General features: G+C 50.6%; 1 protein-coding gene across 1 annotated transcript; it reads left to right on the top strand.

Annotated features, from left to right (window-relative positions):
• Positions 1–3,161: 3,161 nt before the first annotated feature.
• On the top strand, positions 3,162–24,137 carry UBA7 (ubiquitin like modifier activating enzyme 7). The gene is made up of 25 exons (XM_043977854.1): positions 3,162–3,180; positions 3,312–3,870; positions 4,003–4,171; positions 4,295–4,429; positions 4,767–4,873; positions 5,600–5,690; positions 5,803–5,935; positions 6,350–6,447; positions 6,930–7,076; positions 7,180–7,362; positions 8,663–8,761; positions 9,284–9,364; positions 9,790–9,945; positions 10,326–10,491; positions 11,248–11,444; positions 11,847–11,932; positions 12,242–12,425; positions 12,540–12,614; positions 13,864–14,053; positions 15,506–15,585; positions 15,846–15,938; positions 16,730–16,921; positions 21,588–21,689; positions 22,214–22,308; positions 23,625–24,137. Exons 2-25 carry the CDS (start codon positions 3,815–3,817, stop codon positions 23,755–23,757), a joined length of 3,048 nt encoding a protein of 1,015 aa, XP_043833789.1. The 5' UTR covers positions 3,162–3,180; positions 3,312–3,814; the 3' UTR covers positions 23,758–24,137.
• Positions 24,138–24,252: the final 115 nt, after the last annotated feature.

Raw genomic sequence — 24,252 nt, 5'->3', positions numbered from 1 at the left:
CCCCAAACAGCTGTCACTTTTCAGTCCTAAGACTCTCCCCTATAAAACCATCATCACCTTCTCCTTTGTTCGGGGAGTTGAAGTTTAGACTTCTCCCAGCCATACCTCTGTGTGCCAAATAATAAAAACTGACTTAAATTTTGATTGGATCATGTGTGCGAGTAATTCTTTGAAACTATGAAACTTTTAGACACCAGACCAACTATTGGCTTGTTTGTTCCCTCAGCCCAGGGCCCAGGGCGAGGAGGGTAAGATAAAAGGGGGCACCAGGCATCTAGTGAATTCTATAAAAGTCTTCAGTAAACACCAGGATACAAAGTAGGCACAAACTCCCTGCCCTCAAGGAGTTCCCATTCCCCTGGCTTAGCTGCCCTGCTCTCCTGCCCTCCTGCCCCAAGACTTCCTGGGCATCAGCTGTTCCTGCTTGGAGTCCTGGGTTTGGGGGCAGTGGGCCCAGTTTCCTGTCCTGCATTACCCTTTTCATCTGTAGAACCAGGAGGGGCTGAACTGTTACAAGAACATTATTTGCTGTTACAAATAGTCCTATTTATTTACTACTTCCTGTGTGACCTTGGGCAAATCATCTCAACTTTTTTGGTCTTTTTTCCTCATCTTTTTTTTTTTTTTTGGCGGGGCAATGAGGGTTAAATGACTTGCCCAGGGTCACACAGCTAGTACATGTCAAGTGTCTGAGGTCAGATTGGAACTGGGGTCCTCCTGAATCCAGGGCCGGTGCTCTATTCACTGCCCCACCTAGCGGCCCCTTCCTCATCTTTTAAAATAGTCTGGATGATCTAGTTCCTTTCAAAAAGCCTGGGTCACTGGCGTCACCCAGCACCACTGTCCCTGCAGTCAGTAGCATGGAGAAGCACTTCCCTTTCTCTCCCCATCCCCCAACCCCACTGCTGAGGCCAAGCTTTTATGTTTGTGATACACTACAGAGGCTCTTACAACCAGTGTAGGGAACATGAACTCATCCCAATGATAGATGGCTTTCTCTGGGTTCTTTAGAGATAGTTGCTCTAGGCCTCTGAAACACCCCAGCCCTTTGGACCTCCAGTGGCTTTGCTCCAGGGCCCTCCTCATTTCAAAACCACTTCTGCTTCCCAAAGTTCTTTCCTGTCTTCTGAAGGCATTCTTTCTCAGATAACTCTCTCCCTCCTCCCCCTCTTATCTGCAACCATTTTCCTCTGTCTCCAACTCTATGAAAGGATTCCCTCAACCCCGCCATCCCTCAAGCTATGTCCTGACCCTCTCCTTCCTGAACCGGAAACAATGGCTATTTACACTCATTGGAAGCCATCAGTACAATGAGCCACGGAGGCTTGGGCTGGGCCTACTGGCCCTTCCATGAAAGCCAGAATGATTTGGGTTTGAAGACAGTCAAGTAGCTCCATGGAAAAACAGTGGGCTTTTAAAAAACCTGTTTAAACAGCTCCAAAGCTATATTTTAGGAAATCAAAATGAAGGGAGCAGCCAGGTGGTGCAGTGGATAAAGCACCAGCCCTGGATTCAGGAGGACCTGAGTTCAAATCCGGCCTCAGACACTAGCTGTGTGACCCTGGGCAAGTCACTTAACCCTCATCGCCCAGCCCCCCCCCCAAAAAAAAAGAAATTCAAATGACACTGGCACTGGACAAAAGCCAATTGTCCCAGCTCTGAAAAAAGAAGAAGAAGAAGAAGAAGAGGGTGATGATGCAGGGTGGATCCCTACTCTCAGATAACATAGTAAAGACATGGTTAATACAAAACCTTCTCTTAAGGATCTGATTCACTTCCCACAAATACACCTTGTCCATGGGAGGAGGTGGTTTAAACAGTAGTGAGGCACACGTGTTAGAAATGCGTGACGAGTGGGGGCAGCCAGGTGGTGCAATGGATAAAGCACCGGCCCTGGATTCAGGAAGATCTGAGTTCAAATCCAACCTCAGACACTTGACACACACTAGCTGTGTGTGACTTTGGGCAAGTCATTTAACCCTCATTGCCCCACCACCAAAAAAAAAAGGGAAGAGGATTAACATCGCCTGCTCTAGAATCCTCTGTGCAGACTTCATGCAGAGCCTGCTTATTTATTGTTCATCCTTAGTTCTTTTTTTTTTTTTAGTGAGGCAAGTGGGGTTAAGTGACTTGCCCAGGGTCACACAGCTAGTAAGTGTTAAGTGTTTGAGGCCGGATTTGAACTCAGGTACTCCTGACTCCAGGGCCGGTGCTCTATCCACTATGCCACCTAGCCGCCCCCATCCATAGTTCTTGAAGAGATGACAACCCCTCTACCACCATTACTAATTATGCACACGAACACCTCATTTTCGCTCTCCCCTCCCCAACAAGAACATTATTTGCTGTTACAAATAGTCCTGTTATTTATTTACTACTATCTGTGTGACCTTGGGCAAGTCATCTCAACTGTCTTGGTCCTTATATGAAGGGACTTCTGACATCCATGCCCCAAAACTAACTTCCCAATTCCTCAGTCTCCTTAAATCTGACCTACTCAATTATTTTACCTCAGCTACCCACAGTAATGATTACATCCTGAATTTCAGGGCAGCTAGGTGGCGCAGTGGATAGAGCACCGGCCCTGGATTCAGGAGGACCTGAGTTTAAATCCAGCCTCAGACACTTAACACTTACTAGCTGTGTGACCCTGGGCAAATCACTTCACCCCAATTGCCCCACAGAAAAAACAAAAACAAAAAAACATCCTGAATTTCACCATTAATAACAAGTGTTCACTTCTCTGTGGATTGATCTTATCCAATTTAACACTTCAAAATGTAATTGAGAAATATTTAACAAATAAAAATACAATACAACACAAACAATGTTAATTTGTGGTTTTCTAGGTCAACATGTGGTCTGCAGGGATCCTTTTCTATTTGTGTTTGATATTCTGGCTCTACGGTGTACCACATGCTGGTAATACAAAGAAAAGAAAAAAGCTGGTCCCTGGAAGGAGAAAAGTAACTAGTGAGTCAAGGGAACCACATTACATGTAAACTGATAAGCAACTATGTGATCATTTGAAAAGCAGGAAGGTAGCAGGAGCAGCTAGGGAGGGGCTGTTTGTAGCAGTGGCAAATGAGTTGGGCCTTATCTAGAGGACTCGGTGAGGTAGAATTGACACTGCCCCCCTGCTCCACCCCGCCCCCCCCCCTCCCCGGGCCCTTCATGGAGGTAAGAAATAAGAGAATGCCAGGTTTGGGGAACTGTAAGTCAACCAGTCTGCCTTGAATGGAGTCTGTTAAGGGCAGTGATGTAAGCTGGAATAAAGCCAGGCTAACGAAGGCAATGTCTTCTTCCTTCAGCTGAGTTTCCCTCTGGGCACTGCGGCACGTTCCAGGTTGATGATGAAAGTAAGAAGTTAACTGGGTCCCTAAGATTCATTTTCAGGTTTTTGTTTTCACTTTCACTTTCCTAGAAAACGAAAGAGGAGGCAGGGACAGAAAAGCTAAACCTGGTTTTCCTTTACTCGTTGCCCCATCTGATTCTTAACTGAGCTGGGGTGGAAGACTGTTTCATCTGTAAAACCAGGAGGGGTTTGCAGAGTTTAGGAAGCAGCCTGGACACAGTGTGGGCGGTTCTGGGAAGGGAAATAAAGGGAGAAGACTCGGGAGGCATTGGCTATCACTGTTCTGAGCCACCTGTGGGAGTTTAGGGTCAACCCTGACTGGCTGTTTGGAGCTCTGTCTGGGGATTAGGGCTTTGACCAGTGGGATTTAACTGGGTGTCTAGCAAGCGGGCTAGCCACAGCGCTGTCCAGCTGAGTGTACGGCTGAGTATTTGACCGAGTGGGGGTCCTTCCAAGAGAATGGGTACCTCCAAGACGCGTTTGGATATCGATGAACAACGGTATTCCCGACAGATGTAAGTCCAGGAGGAAGGGGGCACAGATTGGTAAGGAGCCAAATTTCCAACCATCTTTTCAGAAGGGGAGCTGGGTAGCAGGAGTGGGAGACCATCGATCAGCTGACCAAGACTCTCCCTCCACCCCTCAAGGTATGTTCTAGGCACAGATGCCATGAGGAGGCAACAGAAGTCTTCCATGCTGGTGTCTGGCATGAAGGGGCTGGGTGTGGAGATTGCCAAGAACCTGGTCCTGACCGGAGTGGGAGCGCTCACTCTGCATGACCCCAGCCCCACCTGCTGGATGGATCTGGCTTCTCAAGTAAGGAAGGGTCGAAGCGAAGGGGGCCCGTGAGGGAAAGGACAGTGGCGGCTGAAGAGCCCCACTGGGTCAGAGCCGCAGGGGGAAGTGTTCCTCTCTTACCACGACTACGTTCTGCCCCAGTTCTTCCTGTCAGAGGAGGACATAGGACGAAACAGGGCCCAAGCATCTCTGCCCCGCCTAAAACAACTCAACCGTGATGTGTGCATCAATACCTATGAGGGTCCCCTCACTGAGACTGTGCTACGCAGATTCCAGGTAGCCCCGGTTCCCCTCGTCCTCCAGACCAGCAGGGCTCTGATTCTCCTTTAAACCTCTCCCCGCCTCCCCCCATAAAAGACCAGCAGATTCGTTCCCCCCCACCCCCACCCCCCACCCCTTCCATCTTTGGAATACAACTCAAAGCTCCATCTTCAGACTCCTATTCCTTCCGGCCTGTGTTGGGGGTTCCTGTCCCGCTCCTGTAGGGGCAATGGGGAAGGAAGCCATCGGGGTTGGATGCTAGGGGAGGGCATTCGTCAGCACGAAGGTGGGATGGGAGTGAAAGGCCTGGTCAGCTCAGGTTGTGTGTGTGCTGAGCTCCAAGGACCCCCAGGTGGTGATACTGACAGACTCCACACTAGAAGAACAGCTGCAGGTGGGAAAGCTTTGTCATGAACATGGGGTGCGCTTCCTGGTGGCCAGCACTCGGGGCCTGGTGGGGTGAGTCACAGCAGAGCTTGATTTCCCTCTTTCCTTACTGTTTCCAAACCCCATACCTGCCTAGCCCAGGATAAGCTTTACCTTACCCTGGCTCTTCCAAAACTCTCTCCCATGCCAACTTCTTGAAGTTTTCTTTGATTGCATTGTTAATTATTAAACATTTGTTTAATTTTAAAATTATTTGTTCATTTAATTATTAAATAAATAAATTTAAAATAAATAAAATTATCGGGGGCAGCCAGGTGGTGCAGTAGATAGGGTGCCAACTCTGGACTCAGGAGAACCTGAGTTCAAATCCAGCCTCAGCCACTTGATACTTATTTGCTGTGTGACCCTGAGCAAGTCACTTAACCTTCATTACCCTGCAAAAAAATAAAAATAATAAAAAATTAAATTAAACTATTTGTTAATACTTTGTTCATTATTGAACATTATTAAACTCCCTCTCAGACTCTGTGCCACATTTTGACCGCCTCTCTCTAATGAACAGTCTCATGAGAGTTTCCATGCTGGCATTCTGAGGCTAGACAGGGGAACTGCTCATGGGAGAGTCCTTCATGTAAACTCTGTACCTCCCCATCCTCAGGCACAGCACTTTCAACCTACAGTGGAGGCTTCATAAATCTGTTGAATTCCTTAACTGAATTTCACTGTGCCCCAACTCTCAAAGGACCCATTACCAGGAGCTGCCTCAGTGGTCCTTTCTTCCCCTTCCTTCTTTCCCAGGCAACTTTTCTGTGACTTTGGCGAGAAATTCACCATCCATGACCCTAGTGAAGACGAACCCGTAGAGAAAAGCATCAGGCAGATCTCTCAGGTGGGTGTTGAGCAGCCACAATCTAGCTGCTGCAGCCCAGGATGAGCAGTGGCCTTGGGGTCCCCGATGCAGAAGGCACTGACATATGCAACCAGAGTTCTGTCATATTTAGGATTCTCCTGGTGTACTCACTGTTCTTGAAGAAGATGGCCGTGGTCTCCAGGATGGGGCCTGGGTGACCTTCTCTGGCATCGAGGGCATGACAGAGCTCAATCATTGTGATCCTCGGCGTATCCGAGTTCTAGGTGAGTCATACCAACCCTGTGAGGGTTGAGGGTAAGAAAGTCCCAGAGTTGGGTGAAGGAGGATAGAGAGAGGGAGAAAAGGTATGAGTTATAGGACAGAGTCAGCTTCTACTCTTGAGAAAGTCCCCAATCTTCCCTCCCCCACCTTCATGGAGCTCCTAACCCAAAGGGGGAATTTCTTGTCCTTGGGAAGCCCCTAGTCTGAAGAGGAACAATAACCCCTTCCCTCAGGAAGCCCCTTGGATTAATGATGGAGACAGGGCCCTGCTGTCAGGCACATCTCCTCTTTGTCTTGTTGTCCCCTACTAATGTGCTTAACCATCAGAAATCAAGGCCAGGGTAATTCTAGGACAGTTCCTAGAGTAGTGGAGTGGAATTAGGCGTCATGCTGACTGGTGGTGGAAAACTCGACAGACAGATGGACCGTAGAGATTGGAGACACCTCGGCCTTCTCCCCCTACCTACGAAGTGGGGTCATCACAGAGGTCAAGAAACCCCAGACACGTTCCTACGTAAGCAGTCCTTGGAAAGGAGTAATTACTAGGGGGCTAGAATGAGGGTTGGGGCACATGCCTAGGGAGCCCACCAAGTAACGGGGGGGGGGGCGTAAGGAGCAATGGACAAGCCCTTCCTCTGCCAAGGAACTGGAGGAGGATCACAGGGTTTAGAGGTGGCATGAACCTGTGTGAACTTCTAGTCCAATCTCTTCATATGACAAAGGAGGAATTTGGGGCCTGAGAACAGCTAAGTGACTTGCTAAAGGTCACACAGGTAACAAGTGGAACCTGAATTTGAAACCAAATTTGAAGCTCAGTGCTCTGGTTCTAAACCCTGAGACCTAGGCCCTTAGGCAGGGGACCTGGCATACCGAGAGAAAGGGGAGCTGATGCCCTGAGAGGTTCTGATCTAAAGGATCGTCGTGGGGAGGGGAAGGGGAGCAGTGAGAGTGAGGTCGTCTACATAAAGGTGGGATGTCCCCTCTTCCCATCTCTAGGAAGCCTTGTCCCTATCGCTGTGCCGGCCCAGGATCGTGGCACCCAGCCCTAAGGAGAAACAGCGTGCCCGCTGCTTGCATCAGGCCTTCCGGGCACTGCACAAGTACCAGGCCCAGACTGGCCGCCTCCCCAGGCCCTGGCACCTGGTGAGTTGCCCCGGCACCCTCAGGACCTTAGTGATTGGAGGGAGAGCTGGGGCTGGGTAAAAACCAGGGAGTTTTCTCTTCATCACCTACTCCTCCTGGGCAGGGGGATGCCAATGAGCTGGTGGACCTGGTCCAGGGCCTAGAACCCCTTCAGGGAAATAATGACCAGAAGTTGAATGAGCCCCTCGATGAGGCACTGGTGAGGGAGTTTGCCATGACCTGCACTGGGGACCTGAGCCCTATCAATTCGGTGCTTGGCGGGATGGCAGCCCAAGAGATGCTGAAGGTGAGAGCTGGGGACCAGGAGGGAAGAATCCCCAAAACCCTTGACCCATGCTGGTGAGCCACTAGCTTGCAGTAACCAAAAGTGGTCACCAGAGGGTACTCTTGCCCCAGACTTCTATGCTTGCTAATGTCCTTGAGCTCATCCTGTCTTGATAGTCTTAGAGAATGTTTCATCTAATTCCCTCATTTTACAGAGAAGGAAATTAAGATCCAGAGGGCAGGAAGGGGTTTCCCCAAGCCCACACAAGTAGTGGCAACACTGGGATTGGAACACAGGGCTAATTCCAAGGTCTCTGAATGCAGCCTCAAGCCCAATGCTCCTCCTATGGGTGGGGAGCTGGGGGCGGGGGTGGGGGGCAGGAGGAAAGGAGCAGTTGGTAGGATCAGCTCCCATGGCTGGGGGGGGGGGCAATGAGGGTTAAGTGACTTGCCCAGGGTCACACAGCTAGTAAATATCAAGTGTCTGAGACCAGATTTGAACTCAGGTCCTCCTGAATCCAAGGCGGGCACTTTTTTCCACCGCTCCATCTAGCTGCCCCTCAGATCCCATTTTTATACTGTTCTATAAAGTCACACATAGGATCATAGACTTAGAGCTGGAAGGGACCGTAGAGGCCACCAAGTCAAACTCATTTTACAGATGTGGAAACTGAGGCATAGTGAGGTTAAGTTATTTGCCTGATGTCACAGTAGTGCCTGAGGCAGGATCTGAACTCAGGTCTTCTTGACTCCAAGTCCAGCACTCTATCCACTAGACCACCTAAGCTGCCTAGTTTTCAAAGTCCTTTCCTCATGACTACCCTGGGAGAAAACTAGGGACATTCTTAAGTATCTTCCCTTTGATACAGATGAGGAAATCAAAGCTCAGAGAGGCGATGACACAGCTAGTCAATATTGGCATCATGATTCAAACCCAGATCTCTCTTGAGTCCAGGCCTGGGCTCCCCTCCCTCTCCCTCCCCAACCACAGACTCCCCACACCAGAGAGGAGGACAGTTTCAAGGAGCAGGAACTATTAGAAAGGGAGGGAAGGGGGCAGCTAGGTGGCGCAGTGGATAGAGCACCGGCCCTGGAGTCAGGAGGACCTGAGTTCAAATCCGGCCTCAGACACTTAACACTAGCTGTGTGACCCTGGGCAAGTCACTTAACTCCAATTGCCTCACTTAAAAAAAAAAAAGAAACAAACAAAAAAGAAAGGGAGGGAAATAGAGTTGATTCTGTGGAGCAGCCAAAGAAAGGAATAAAGGTGGAAGGGAGGAAGGTTTGGGGGACAGGAGAGCTAATAATGTGGAATTTCCCAGGCAGCCTCAGGGAAGTTCATGCCCCTGGACCAGTGGCTGTACTTTGATGCTCTTGAATGTTTGCCAGAAGATGGAAAGCCCCCACTGAGATCAGAGGCAGTGAGTACTACCCCCACCCCCAAACCCCCGGGCCAAGGGCAGGGATGGTAGAGAGGAGAGTCTTCCTAGGCTCTGACACCCCATGTTAGACCTCAGGGGAGGGGAGGGTGGAATAGGAAGGAGGAAACAAGCTAAGGAATCCCGGATCTAGTGTGGGGGGGAAGCAGGGACAGGATTCCCTCAAAATTGAAGAAAAATCACAATAGTGGCCATGATGAGTCTTGAGCAGAGTTCTGTTGTGGGTGCTAAGGAGATGCAGTCGATGTAGAAAGCGCTTTATGAAAAGCACTCTCCTTGCGATAACCTTGTAGAAGGTAGCTAGGTAGAAAGTTCAGCCTTTACCCCCATTTCACAGATGAGGACACCTTGCCAAGAGCAGTGAAGAACCTGAACACCAGGTCTTCTGGCTCTGTGTCAGTGTTCTTTCCACTCCAGCACAGTGAATGGTAGCGGGGGTCCTATTTGCTTCTCCTCTGCTCCCCCTCTCTGTCCCCCTTACACCCATCCCAAATCTCCCTTCAGAGAGATTGTCGTTATGATGGACAGATTGCCGTATTTGGAGATGATTTCCAGAAGAAGCTGGGCACGCAGCGCTACTTTCTGGTGAGCAGAAGGGGGTCAAGGGGGTCCAAGCTGGCATAAGTCAGGCCTGGTGTGAGTGAGGCTCTTTTCTCTTGTCCAGTCTGAGCCTGATGGGAGGTGAAGCTGCTTAAGGTTGCTATGGGTGTGAGCCCCAAACAGGGTTAGGAAGTAGAAATCAGGGCTCTGGGCTCCTAGACGCTGAGCCCCCACTGCCCAGCAAACTCTGGGGAGTCTGTCTTCTCCATCTCTAAGGTCACTGGAGGAAGGAGCAGGACGCGGGAAGCCATGCAGGGTGGAGTGAAGGGAATGGGTTTTGAAGGAGGTCAGGGGCCCATGGAGGGCAGAGTCAAAGGCTCTTGGAAGCCATTTAGTTATTTCAGGGAATGAACTGGTGACTTCCCTTCGGTCCAACAGCTGGTCAGCTAGGCCTGTTTTCTCTGGGGCAGGTGGGGGCAGGGGCCATTGGCTGTGAGATGCTCAAGACCTTTGCCATGCTGGGCTTAGGAGCTGGGCAGGGCGGGGGTGTCACCGTCACGGACATGGACATCATAGAGCACTCCAACCTCAGCCGACAGTTCCTCTTCCGGTCAGAGGACCTAAAGGTGAGTTTGGGGACTCAGCCCACATAGCCATCCCATTCCTCAAGGTTCCACTTTCTGGAGGGAGGGGGGATTCTCTATGGAGATCTATGTCCTGACTTCCTAAGCCTCAAAGGGGCCATCTCTATCCCCTTCCCTTCAGACTCCTCAACTTTGCACCCCCGGTGTCCAGCCCCAGAACTCTGGGCTCTCTCTCTCTCTTTTTTTTTAGTGAGGCAATTGGGGTTAAGTGACTTGCCCAGGGTCACACAGCTAGTAAGTGTTAAGCGTCTGAGGCTGGATTTGAACTCAGGTACTCCTGACTTCAGGGCCTGTGCTCTACCCACTGCGCCACCTAGTTGCCCCTGGGCTCTCTCTTAAGCTTCTCTGTCTTCTTCTTCTAGAAGCCCAAGTCAGAAGTAGCAGCCCTAGCTGTGAAGGGCATGAACCCAGCTCTCTCTGTGACAGCACACACAAATGAACTGGGCTCTGACACAGAACACATTTATGGCGACGACTTCTTCTCCAGCCTCGATGGTGTGGTTTCTGCCCTGGACAGCTTCAAGGCCCGTACGTATCCTCATTGGGAGGGGATGGGGAGGCATCATAGGATTTAGACTGAGAAAGGGGCCTTAGAAAGCATCAAGTCCAGGGGCAGCTAGGTGGCGCAGTGGATAAAGCACCGGCCCTGGATTCAGAAGGACCTGAGTTCGAATCCGATCTCAGACAGTTGACACTTACTAGCTGTGTGACCCTGGGCAAGTCACTTAACCCTCATTGCCCCGCCAAAAAAAAGATGAGGAAAAAAGAAAGAAAGGAAGGAAGAAAGAAAGAAAGGAAGCAAGCATCAAGTCCAATGTTCCTCAGGAACATTCCAGAAGAAGAGGAAGGAACCAAGAACCAGGTAGAGTACGGGCTCCTTCCCCTTTGTGTCATGAACCATTTAGATCAACTGGTGATGGCTTTTTACCGTGGAACCTTTCTCAGAATCTCATTTGTAAATTACCGAAGGAAATACTAAATTTGAGTTGTAGGTTAGTGAAAATAAAGACCCTTCAAGTAGGTACTGGTGTTATCCCCATTCTACAGTTGAAGAAACTGAGGCAAACAGAGGTTAAGTGACTTGTCCAGGGTCACACAGCTAGTGAGTGTCTGGGGCTAGATTTGAGAGCAGGTCTTCCTGACTCCAGGCCCAGCTGCCCTAAGGAGAGAGACCTTTGGTAGACTGATACCAGACTATTCCCCAAATGCCCACCCAGAAGCCCCTGGTCCTCAGTCCCTAAGCCCCGGTGCCAGCCCTCTCACTCTCCAATCCCGACCCCCCAGGTGGGTACGTGTCCAAGCGCTGTGTCCACTATCTGAAGCCAATGCTAGAGTCAGGCACTCAGGGTACCCGAGGCAGTGCTGCCGTCTTTGTGCCCTCCATAACCGAGCAATACACACCCTCTGAAGATGGCAACGAGACTGCACACCAAGTCTGCACCCTACGCTACTTCCCCAGTACCATTGAGCACACCCTACAGGTGACTCAGTAACCCCGAATCCCTCGCCTCCCACCTAACTTGAGCCTGGGCCCTCTTTACAGGAGGTTCTGTAGGAAGCAAAGGGAGTGGGGGAAGAGAAGGAGAGGGAGGCATTGGCATAGAATGGAGTGCTTGGAGTCCAAGGATCCGAGTTTGAATCCTCGCTCTGCTGTTGACTCTGTCTGTGACTCTGGGCAAATCAATTCATCTCTCTGGGCCTCAGTTTCATCATCTGAAAATGGGGAGGGTTGGGCCAGATTCCCTCTGGGGTCCCTTCCATCCTCTGGTCCAAAGGCTCCAAGACAATGGGGGGATCAAAGAGGGTGGGCAGAGTTTAAGATCACCACCTCTTCCAGGCTGGGTCTAACCAGCCGCTTTGTTCCGCTTCCTCTCTTGGCACAGTGGGCCCGGAATGAGTTCGAAGGACTGTTCAGATGGCCGGCGGAGATAATGAACCGCTACCTACAGGAAGGCCTCAGCAGTGGAAGGCAAGGGGTGGGATGGGGCCTTGAACAGCAGCACTGGGTGCCCCAGGTACTGCGTATCACTGAGCCTTGTTCTCTGGTGGGTGGAAGAAGGTGTTTATCCTGGTTCCAAGAGCCCCACAGCCCATGGGCCCAGGTATAGAAGGACCAGAATCCCTGTTGTGGGAGCAGAGTCAAGGTCAGTGACTGGGATGGTAGGTGGGAAGGAGGAACAGTTCAGGGGTCGTGTGGAAGGACCCATAAGGCCTGACTGTTCATGACCCCCAGGGGCCCAGATTCTGGGACTCTACATTGAGTATTCCCTATTCCCAGGGAGTCAGACTTGTTCGAGGGAATGGAGGGGCTACAAACCCTTGATTATCTGAGGACTGCCAGCACTTCCTTCCTCACCCCACCACGGTGCTGGCGGGACTGCGTCGCTTGGGCCCGCGATCGCTGGCAAGATTGCTTCCATGACAGCATAATCCACATTCTTCAGTACTACCCCCAAGACAAGGTAAGGGAGCAAGGAAGAGGGCTGTGTGTGGGGGAGGGGGGAACAGGGAGAAGTCAGTAACCGTGCATACTCCTGATGTACTGATGAAGACTCTGACCTGTCCTAACTCCCCAGGTGCATGAGGAAGGAGTCCCCTTCTGGTCTGGAACCAAACGCTGTCCCCAGCCCCTGGAGTTTGACATCCACAGAGTGAGCAGGGGCACAGGGGCTGGGCCAGAGCCACTGGGATGGGTGGGGAAGGGAAGCCAAGAACTGATCATTGTGGGAGAATGTGCCTCATCCTTTGGTGCCTGTGCCAGCCTCCCCAAGTCTTTTTTTTCCTAATTTAGAATTTTCCCCAAGTTACAGGTATAAAGAAATTTTCACATTGATTTGGGGGGGGGGCGGGGCAATGAGGGTTAAGTGACTTGCCCAAGGTCACACAGCTAGTAAGTGTCCAGTGTCTGAGGCCAGACTTGAATTCAGGTTCTCCTGAATCCAGAGCTGGTGCTTTATCCACTGCACTACCTAGCATCCCCCCCACATTGATTTTTAAAACTTTGTGTTCCAAATTCTCTTCCTCCCTCCCTCCTGACCCCGCCTTAAGAACTTAAGTTATATATGTGCAGTCACACAAAACATTTGCACATTAGTCAAGTTGTGAAAGAAAACAGACCAAAAAAAACTTTAGAAAGAGGAACTAACAACAAAATTATACTTCAATCTGTATTCAGATACCATCAGTTTTTTCTCTGTAGATGGATAACATCCTGTTCATCATTTCTTACAGCACCATAGTGTTCCATCCTAATATCATCCCACAATTTGTTCAGCCTTTCCCCATGCCTCCCCAAGTCTTGAAGAATTTGAGACCTGAACCTCTTCACACCTTGTCCTCATGGGTCCAGAATTCAGGACAAGTCATGCTACTGATATGGGAGTGGGGGTGGGGGGTAATTTGGGATCCAAACAGAGACAGACATATGTGGGGACACAGACAAGTGCACGTATTATGTATATATCAATCAACAAGCATTTATTAATCTCTTCCAATGTGCACTTAACACTGTGTTAAATAAACACGGAAGAGACAAAAAAAAAAGTCAGCAACATGGTCTTTGCCCTCGTAATGGACATCTATGATAAAAGTGGAAGGCGTGTATGCATGTATGTATGCATGTGCATGTACATAGATCTATGCATGTACAGATAAGCAGGCACACACGCAAACATATACCCATTGAGCTTTGTCTGCAGATACATGAATGTGGACACACACATCCATATGAAGATGAGCATTTGCATAGACAAACACATGCTGTAGATATATGTCTATGTATCTATGTATGTGTGTATATATATGCAGACACATGTGTACTTAATTACATATACATCTGAACAGGCAGAAGGGAAACATACACGTGACATTAGGCCCTACTGATCTTGGCTTCTACCATAGGACACCCACCTGAATTATATTCTGGCAGCGGCTAACCTGTATGCCAAGACTCATGTACTTCAGGGCTCGAAGGACCGTGATGAGTTACGTGTGATGCTTCAGGAGTTACCAGCACCTGATTGTCAGCTCCGGGTCCACATGCCCATCTTTGCCAATGACCAAGAGCTAGAACAAGATTCAGCAGAATGGGGTAAAGGCTTGTGCTTCCTCCATCTACCCTTGGAAGTCCCAAGTCTAATAGGAAAGACACAGCCCTTGTCCATAGGGAAAGCCAGCCAGAACTTGAGAGGGAAGGTATAAAGGATCTAGCCCTCTGGATCCAGTTTTCTGGTCCATCACTTGATTATACCATCAAACAGCAAGCATTGGTTGGATACCTACTATATGCCAGGCACTTTCCTGCTAGGCAGGAAACAACAACAACAAAAAACCCACAACCCAAACAGGTAACAAAAGGGTTCCCATCATCTTCAAAAATAAATCAGAATGAGAGGGCAGCTAGGTGTCACAGTGGACAAAGCACCAGCCCTGGATTCAGGAGGACCTGAGTTCAAATCTGGCCTCAGATGCTTGACACTTACTAGCTGTGTGACCCTAGGCAAGTCACTTAACCCTCATTGCCCCACAAAAAAAAAAAAAAAAACCCTAACCAAACATAAATCAGAATGATTCAATCTAATATGTGGTCAACCCCAAAGTTTACAAAAGATAACTCCTTTCCTTACAAAGGGTTCACACAGGTGGAAATAACAAAGGGGCATTGATCATTAATCCCAGGATTATAGCACACCACACCTGGAAAAGACCTCAGTGATCAGCTAGGCAAATCCCCATTTACAATAAAGGAAACTGAGGCCCATAGAAGGGAAATGACTTGCTCAAGGTTACCCAGCACCTTAGTGACAGAGCCAGGACTAGAACTCAGTTATTTTGACTCCCAGCTCAAGACTCTGCCCCTACACTCTGATAATGATGAAAATTATTTCGGTGATGACGACAACTCACTTTCTAGAGCGCTCACTTTAAGGTTGGTAGAAGTTCCTATACCAACTCTAGAAGGGAGGCAGTACAAAAATCGTGGTGTGTGCACCTGTATATTATAGATGAGGAAACAGTGGCTCACCCATCATCACATGGCTAGGAAACTTCATAGTCAGGATTTGAACCCAGGTCACCTGATGTCAAGGGCAGCCCTTTTTTTTTTCTTAACTATCCCACTCTGTCTCTCAAGGCCTGCTGTTTGCCATTTAAAGCCCACCTCATGGCAGAGAGAGACACTGTTTTCAGACATGACCAATATGTGAATTTGTTTGGCTCTGCTATTTGTTACTGGGTTTTTTTTCTCCTTTTTCCCTTGACAGGGTGGGAAGAAAGAGAAGGGAAAGAGGGTGGGATTTTAAAAAATGAATGCTTGATAATTGAAAAGAAACCAAAATTTAATTTTTCTAAGTGAATTCTACAAAACATTTCTTTATTTCCTTTTTTGCTGTTTGCGTTGATGTTCATTATTGTTTCTTTTCTTAACCATATTAAGTAATATAAAATTTAATTTTTTAAAAAAGTAACTGATCAGAGGAGCTTCCAGGCCTAGGCTTGTATGCTTAGCCAAATGACATTCTTTATCCTCTTCTCCCAACTGCAGCTCCCACCCATCTGCAAAAACTACGATCAGCTCTAGCCAGATGGCCAGGAACCTCCTTGGAGCCACAGCAGTTTGAAATGGTAAGAGATAGGCCTGGGGCAGCTAGGTGGCCTAGTGGATAAAGCACCAGCGGCCCTGGATTCAGGATGATCTGAGTTCAAATTCGGCCTCAGACATTTGACACTTACTAGCTGTGTGACCCTGGGCAAGTTACTTAACCCTCATTACCCCCCCCCCCCCAAAAAAAAGATAGGACTCAGGAAGTACACTAAGTATCTCTGGGATGCTGAGAGCCCCAGAGCCCACCAGATTCTTCAGGGGTTTGACCAACTTTCCACAGGACGATGACAGTAACTTCCACATGGATTTCATTGTGGCTGCATCCAACCTTCGGGCTGAGAATTATGGAATCCCCCCAGCTGACCGCAGCAAGGTTGGACATCCCTCCCCTCCACTCCTCACCCCCCAGGTCCTCGCATCCACTCCGGTTATAGTGAAGAGTACACTGGGTTGGTGTCAGGTGATGGGTTCTAATTCTGCTTCCAACACTCACTATCTGTGTGACCTTGGTCCAAGTCTCCTTCCTCTCTGGGTCTCGTTTTTTTGTTTTGTTTTGGTTTGGTTTTTTTGCAGGGCAATGGGGGTTAAGTGACTTGCCCAAGGTCACACAGCTAGTCAGTGTCAATGTCTGAGGCCGGATTTGAACTCAGGTCCTCCTGAATCCAAGGCCAGTGCTTTATCCACTGCGCCACCTAGCTACCCCCTTGGGTCTCATTTTCAATTATAAAATGAGGGTGTCTGGGGCAGCTAGTGGCGCAGTGGATAAAGCACTTGACACTGACTAGCTGTGTGACCTTGGGCAAGTCACTTAACCCTCATTGCCTAACCCCCCCCCCAAGAAAAAGGGGAAAAAAGAAAATAAAATGAGAGTGTGAGACTGGAATAACTCCTAATGCCCCCTCAAGCTTTAAGGTGCTATGATTCTCTACGCTGGTTCTGTAGAGTCTCACCACAGTAGTTAAATGGGAAAGTTAAATTCCCCACAGCCAACGGGACCGGACCGGAATGATCCATTTTCCACCCGGCAGGAAAGAGCTGAGAGGAGAGGCCCCCTGCCCACCTATGTGCTCTCCATCTCTCCAGAGGGTCCAGCCCTCCTTGCCCTGACCCCCAAATGTCCTCACCTCTACTGCTGCTGATGCCTCCGTGTCTATCCCTCCCTAGAGTAAGAAGATTGTGGGGAAGATCATCCCAGCCATAGCCACAACAACAGCCGTAGTGGCCGGGCTGGTTGGCTTGGAGCTGTATAAGACTGTGATGGGGCATCAGCGGCTCAGCTCTTACCGCCACAGCTACCTCCACCTAGCTGTGCCTCGCCTCAGCCGCTGCGTCCCGGAGGCCCCGCATGTCCAACAGGTGAAGACTCGTCCTCTGCCCTCACCCTGCCAGGAACCCCTCAGTTTCTTCCTGTGACTGCCATTTTTCCCCTCGCCTTTCTCTGAGCCTCTCTTCTTCATCTCCCCCCATATCGGGCCTTTTCCCAAACCTTCTCCCCCTCAGCCTGTCCCTCACCCCCTTCCCTTTCTACGTTTGGTCCCGATTGCTTAGCCTGTTCCTGCCTCTCTCCCTGTCCTTCCTCTGGTCCCCCTCTCTCATTTTGGCTCAGACCTTCTCCCTGTCCCTGGCCTTCTCCCCCCTCTATTCCTATAGATCATTCTCTGGCTGTCCTTGACTCTTTAGCCTTCTTTTAGTCTTTCTTCTTTCTGACCCCATTCCAGACCCCATCGCTGTCTCCCACCCTGTCATTCTCCCTGCCCCTTCCCTTATCTCAGTTCTTCCTCATGTCCCTCCCCCCTCCCTCTCTGTCCATGGGCCACTGGGACTCTAGTCCCAGCTTCTCATGAATCAGCTCATTCTCTGAGCTGACCCCGGGGAACCTTTGCCCTTGGGACAGGGCTTCCTTCTTAAGTTGCTCTTCCTTGATGGTAGGAAATCGCCACATCTGGCCCGAAACAGCTGAGTCGACTCCGAGAGAATATTTTTGTCTCCCTCAAAGTCACTTGGCCCTCTGTGGTCTTTCTGTTGTGTATTCTAGATAAAGTTCATCCGTCCAAGGAGCCTCTCCGTTGGCACGGCTAAGGAGAGGGCTTCTGGTGCCCCCTCTGTGCCTGTACTTCAGGCCAAGGTCCCTATCCCTGTCTCTAACCTAGTGTCCAAATGCTTCATTCCCAGCTCACTCTTGAGCCCAGCTCTGTCTCCAATTCCAGGCCTGGTCCAAGAGGCATCTTGGGGAGATTGGGGCCCCACAGGAAGCTCCCTGAGAATTCAGCTGGACGGTCACTCCCTGCTCCCCATCTCTGCCTGAGGAACTTCCCCCAAACTTGACGTTAGGGAGGAGTGTGGAGAGTGGAGGCCAGTCCTTCTTTGCCATCTTCCCCCCTCCTTCCCTCCCAGACTCCCAGAAGGGTTTGAATTGCCTGTCTGATTCATGGGGCTGATATCATAAGGGAGGTCAGGAACCTGGAAGGTAGGGGAATAGGCAAGGACTGAAGAGGGGTAGTACAGAACCAGGCTGGGAAGGGTGAGGAGAGAAGGCAGATGATTTGGGAGCCGGGCTGGGCTGGGAGGGGATGAGAGGCCAGAGTGGGGAACAAGGGCCGAGGCTGGGGGGATGGGGGCAGCAGGCTGGGAACTGTCAGACACAGGAAGCAGCCGTCAGACCCGCCGGGGTCTGCGTGGGGTGGGGTGGGGGGGCGGGGAGAGCTTGCAGCTTTAACTCATTAGTGTAGCCAGACATCCGGCCGTCAGCCCCCTCCTCAGCCCTCCCTCCCCTAGGGAGCCCTGCTGAGGGGCGAACAAGGGGAGCCTGAGACTTTCTCTGGGTTCAGTCAGAGCCAAGTCCACCCCAAAGAGGGGATGAGAATGAGAGAATGAGATAGGCCTGGACAAGGCCTGATTGCAGCTGTCGGCCTTAGTTCTCCCAACTTCAGTGCCTGGGCCCTGGGAGTCTTCAGGCTGGCCTGGCCCTGGGGGAGTGGTCTCTGGGGGCTACCTATGTTCATGTACCCATGTACGTGTGTGCATGTATGTCCTTGGGAGGGCATTCGTGCCCTTGCTCGTGTGTCTCAATGTGTGCTTACATTGTGCACATATGTGTGTTGGGGCTGGGCAGAGGGAAGCCAGTTACTCTAGGGTCTGGAAGTGATTATTAGCTCATTAGATGGAGCTAATGAAAAACAGGGTCTTGAAGAGGCAGGCAGGAATGGGGAAGGCAGGAAGAGGGAGAGAGGGAGGGAATGGTCCACAATGCTAGAAAGGTCTGTCTCCCTCCCCCTCCCCCCCCCCCAGTATGTGGGAGTAGTCAGGGGTCACAGGGACTGACTGTTGTCCAGTCCTGGGGTCTTCATCCCTTCATGTCCTCAGCTCCTCAGTGCTAGCAGTCCATCACAGAGTGCCTTTGTATGAAGCCCAGGGCAGGGGTTAGCAGGGAGCAACCGTGGGGGGGGGCCCTTCCTGCCCCCACACACAGGGCCTTCTTTGTCCCCAGACTAGGCCCAGCCTTAGGGCGAGATCTGGTCATTCTTTGGGGACAGTGGCCTTTCTGATGAGCCAGGCTAGGAGACCCCAGGATGGTCCCCACTCATAATCCCTCTCCTCCACTCCCCACTGTTCCCTGCCTTTTAAACCTCCCAAGGATTTCCTGTGTCCCTGGTATGTTCAAGCAACCTCTCCAGATGGGAAGAGCTAGCTTTAAATCCTGGGTCTTCTGACTCTGACTGTGGGCTTGGTCTTTTCCCATTCTGGCTCTCAGTTTCCTCTCCCATAAAATGACTGTTGGACTCAGGAGGTCTCTAGGGTCCTGTCCACCTCTGAATCCTGGGATCTCTTCACACAGATGTGAAATCTGAGAACCATAGAATCTTCTAGGGAACGAGCTTTGGACTTAGGTCAGCTCATCTCACTGTGTCACCTTACAGAGAAGGAAACTGAGAGGAAGGAACTAGGCCGGTCAGTGACCGTCCGGGTGCCCTGATTCGGGTACTGGCCTGGAGCAGGAACCTCTTGTCACCCTCAGGGAGGGCAGGCTGGGGAGCTGGGGGTTAGCAGCTCAGTGGAGACTGAGCTGGCTGGACGGCCATGGACTTGAGGAGTAATGCTCCTTATCTAAGCTTTGCAGCTGCCACTCCTCCCCCCTACTTCCTCAGGAAGCTCTCCTGACCCCCACCCCACCCCAAGCCTGCGTGAGCGAGCGGCCCCTTTTCCTGTGGAAATGGCCCCCATGTCCTGTGACGGCCCCACTGAGGAGCCAGGCCTGGGGAGGGAGGAGCAAGGAATGCTGACTGAGCAAGCCCTCTCCTCAGCGTACCCTCAACCTCCTCCTTCTGCCTTACTCCCCGCCCCATCCCCACTCCAGAACTACCCTTTCTCCCACCTGCAGTTCAAAGGCGTGGATTTCCTGGCCTTGCCTTTCTCTACCCTTTGGAGTGGAAGGGAGTAGATTTAGGGTCAAAGGATGTAAAGTGTGAAGGGGCCTTTGACATCATTTAGTTGACCCTCTCCTTATTTTACAAAAAAATAAGGCCCAGATAACTATGATATACAGGTAAGAGCTACAAAGGGTCAGATGAGGCCTGAAGTCACTGCCAGCCTGGAGAATAAGGGAACGTTTCCTAGATGAGGTGGCATTTTAGTTGGTCTTTACAGGACAAATAGGAACTCACCAGGCTAATAGGGGAGGGAGGACACAGCAGGCATAGGGAAGAGTCTGAATGAAGGCATGGGGGTGTTTAGGATGGGGGTGGAGGCAAAGAATCCCTTTCGACTGGACTATGTGGAGGACAGGGAAAACTGAACTTTACTCAAAAGGTAAGAGGAGTGACATGACTAGATCTACAAATAAAAGATAATTATTCTGGCAGCAGAATGAAGGATGGGTTGGTGGGAGAAGATACTGGTAGCAGGAAGTTCTGTAATGTGGTTATTGTAGTAATCTAAGGGAGTAGCAAGGCAGGCATGTACCAGGGTGTGACAGTAGAAATGTAGATAAATTCAGAAGATAGTCAATCAAACAACAAGCATTTATTAAATGCCTACTGTGTGTCAGTCACTAGGGATTGAAACACAAGAATCCCTGTTCTCAAGGAATTAACTCTTGGGGAGCGGATATGTACTTATAGAAGAATATGTAAGATGCATACAACATTAACATAATTTGTTGGGAAGGCATTAACAGCTGCAGGGCCAGCAGAGGTGGAAATGAGGTATTCTAAGAAGCAGCAGTAAGGAGGGAGGGTATGCCAGGCATGAGAGACAGCCAAGGCAAAAGCACAGAGTTGGGAGATGTTGCCGAATTGGAATCAACAAGACCTGATAACTGATTGGAGATGACAAGTAAGGGAGAGTAGGGGCAGCTAGGTGGCATAGTGGATAAAGCACCAGCCCTGGATTCAGGAGGACCTGAGTTCAAATTTGACCTCAGACACCTGACATTTAGTAGCTATGTGACCCTGGGCAAGTCACTTAATCCTCATTGCCCAGCCAAAATAAATCAATCAATAAAAGAAGTAAGGGAGAGGAAAAGTCAAAGATAACTCCAAGATGGGAGGCTGGTTGCATTGTGGTACTACAGAGAGAAGCTGAAAAATCAGAAAGAGTAGCAGGCATAGGGGAAGATGAATTTAATCTCAAACATGTTGGTTTGGAGGCAGCAGAACTTTCAGCTCTGGCAAGGTCCAGCATGGGGAAGCAGGATGAAGAGGAGGCTCCAGGGCTCTTCCTCCTTGTGTCCCTTCCTTTTCCACTCACTGCTTTCTGCTTCTAAGACCTCATCAAGATTTCCCCCCCAGCCCCATCCCCAGCTGGGCTTTTACTAACTGGGGAATCAAAGAAGTGAGGGATTTGTCAAAGAAGGACCTCTTGTCCAATTCTAGCCCTTTCCAAAGTAGAAGAGGGGGAGGCCTGGTTCTTCAGCCACAGCTGTTACTTCCTTGACCCAGAAGGAAGGGGTTGCGGGGTGTTTTGGCTCATGTGAAGCCTTGGTGTAGCCTTGTCGCTGACATACACATCTCTGCCCACCCAACAGTATCGTGATATGACGTGGACATGCTGGCACCGGCTCACGGTGCCTGCTCCTGCCCCGGGTCAACCTGAAATGACCCTCAAGGACCTGCTCACCTATCTCCAGGTGAGCCTAACCCCACCTGTATGCCAGATCTCCTACACATGGTCACCCTTGTCTCTGCACTAGCCCTTAGCAATGGACTTCTACCTATCCCTGCCAAATGGAGAATGGATGAGTTGGCCAGGGATGCAGGCCACTTCGACTCCCCTTCTTGGTCAAACCCGGATGCCTCCCTCTGTAGAAAATTGGACCCTATTGTCTAGGGACTCAGATCTCCCCTACCTCTGGTGCCCAATCTGCCTTGTGCCAGGTCTAGATGTAGCCAACCCCCTGCCCCAAGCCAGGAGACTGGCCCATCTCTTAGTGCCCCTAGGCCCAGATCCCATTGCTTCCAGCTTCTTCCTTCCCTCCCCTCCCAGGAAAGGACCCTAGAGTAGATTCCCCTTCAGAGTCTCTTCCCCATACCTTGCCCCTCCCTGCCCCTCCAGAGGCCTCTGTGACTCCCAACCTGCCCCATGGATTACTCCACATGCATGGGACCAGGTTAGGGCTCAGCAGGGCCTTTGTCCTCCCTCCATTACCCCCAGGAAAAGCATGACCTTCCAGTGACCATGTTACTGTTGGACTCCTATCTCCTGTACTCAAGGCGCCGGCCAGAGACCCAGCAAAACCTCCAGCTCAGGTGAGGTCCAGCGTGGAGGAGAGGGGACACAGGCCTCCTCCTGTCTCTCCTTTCTGAGGGACCCCATGGGTCTTAGCTACCACCCCCAGCGCTCTCTGCTGCCCACCCCCTTGTTCCCCTGTGTAAAATAAGCTCAGCTTCCTGTCTGCTCCAGTACCCCTTTCAATACCACTATTCCTTTCCCAGGGGGAATGACAGCTGCTCATCATGCTCTTCTTCTTTTTTTTTTTAGTGAGGCAATTGGGATTAAGTGACTTGCCCAGGGTCACACGGCTAGTAAGTGTTAAGTGTCTGAGGCCGGATTTGAACTCAGGTCCTCCTGAATCCAGGGCCGGTGCTCTATCCACTGGGCCACCTAGCTGCCCCTATCATGCTCTTCTTTGACAAATCCCTCACTTCTTTGATTCCCCAGAGGCAGCTGGCCACACAGTGGATAGAGCCCTATGCCTGGAGTCAGGAAGACCAGAGTTGAAATCAAGCCTCAGGGGGTAGCTAGGTGGTACAGTAGATAAAGCACTGACTCTGAATTCAGGAGAACCGAGTTCAAATCCGGCCTCAGACACTTAACACTTACTAGCTGTGTGACCCTGGGCAAGTCACTTAACCCCAATTGCCTCACCAAAAAAAAAAAAAAAAAAGTAGGGAGTGTTAACAGGCTCTGAAGTGGAAGGGGCCCTGAGAGATCTATTCTAACCTTTTCATTTTCCAGATGGGAAAACTAAGCACCAGAAGGAAGGGTTCAGTGATTTGCCCAATGTCATTCAGCTACTGTCTAGCCTAGCCAGCCTCTGAATCGCACAGCAGCAAGACTCCTAGGGGTCCCATCACTAGCTGACCCATTGCCATGACCTTTTCTTCCCTCCCTGTCCCCACCAAAGGGGCCCCTCACACTTCCCTGGCAGTTTCCTGCAACCAAATGGAGTTGCCAAATGGAATCTGTAGAAGGCAGGAGGACGGAGGGGGGGAGGGGGCAAGGTAAGGTCAGAGTTAGGGTCCTGCCCATGCCCAGGGAGAAGGTCGCATCCCCCAGTCCAGCTACCCACTCAGTCCTGCAGGTCCTAGACTGGGTTCTGGGGACGGGGCCAGATCCCCACCCTACTTGCAGCTCATGGCTGTTCGTCTGAGAGAATAGCCTGTTTCCTGCCTCTGCTCTCTCTTAAAATAGTTTCAGATGTTTCCTGTCTTGAGCTGCTCCTGTTTCTCACCGCCCCCCTTCCCTGGGCCCCCAACTCTGCCTCTCTTTCTCTTCTCTTTGCTCCCTTGCCCAAGTGTGGCTGAGCCCCTGACGCCCGGTGCCCACCCATCCTCCCCCACAGGGTGACAGAAGTGGTGCATAAGGTGACTGGCAAGGAGTCGAAGGTGGGCCAAAAGGAGCTGGTGTTTGAGATCGGCTGTGAGGATGAAGCGGACGACACTACCTTCCCCCCACTACATTACTGCCTCTGCTGAGCCCGGCCCACAAAGACGGACACATGGCTGAGCTCCGGACCTCAGAATCATTAATAAAACCCTTGATGAAGCATTAACCAGGGCCAGGTGATGGTGGCCAATTCGAAATCAGAAAAAAAAATTGCTTGAAATGTTACCAGCCAATCAGACTCTTACAGCCCAGGATTCTGCCTCTCAGGGAACAGGCTGCTACACTGAGCCCCTTTTTCGTTTTTTCCCATCTCCCCTCACCCCATTTGTGACTCAGGCACCCTACTGCGTCATTGCGGGCCCATCCTCCCTGGTAACAAACAATACTGACTGCTCCTTCACCAAATCGTGAGATTTAGAGCTAGAAAAGATTTTAGACATCAGCCATTCCATTCCCCAGAGGAGGAAACTGAGGCCCTGGAAGGGAAAGTTTGCCCAAGGCACCCTTATCACGCCTGCCTCTCTAGTCTTGGCCCTGTCCCTGCAGCCTGGGACCATGCCCCAAAGCCCGCTGGGTCTATCTTC

This window comes from Dromiciops gliroides, chromosome 1, assembly GCF_019393635.1.
Source record: "Dromiciops gliroides isolate mDroGli1 chromosome 1, mDroGli1.pri, whole genome shotgun sequence".
NCBI lineage: Eukaryota > Metazoa > Chordata > Mammalia > Microbiotheria > Microbiotheriidae > Dromiciops > Dromiciops gliroides.
This window is presented reverse-complemented; position numbering and strand designations above follow the sequence as displayed.

Bases quoted from the DNA above. Each gene is read 5' to 3' on its own strand.
- UBA7 (XM_043977854.1), top strand. From the start codon at position 3,815: ATGGGTACCTCCAAGACGCGTTTGGATATCGATGAACAACGGTATTCC. The intron at 12,615-13,863 runs GTGAGCAGGGGC...CTTCTACCATAG, and splicing joins TGGAGTTTGACATCCACAGA to GACACCCACCTGAATTATAT. The intron at 15,586-15,845 runs GTAAGAGATAGG...AACTTTCCACAG, and splicing joins AGCCACAGCAGTTTGAAATG to GACGATGACAGTAACTTCCA.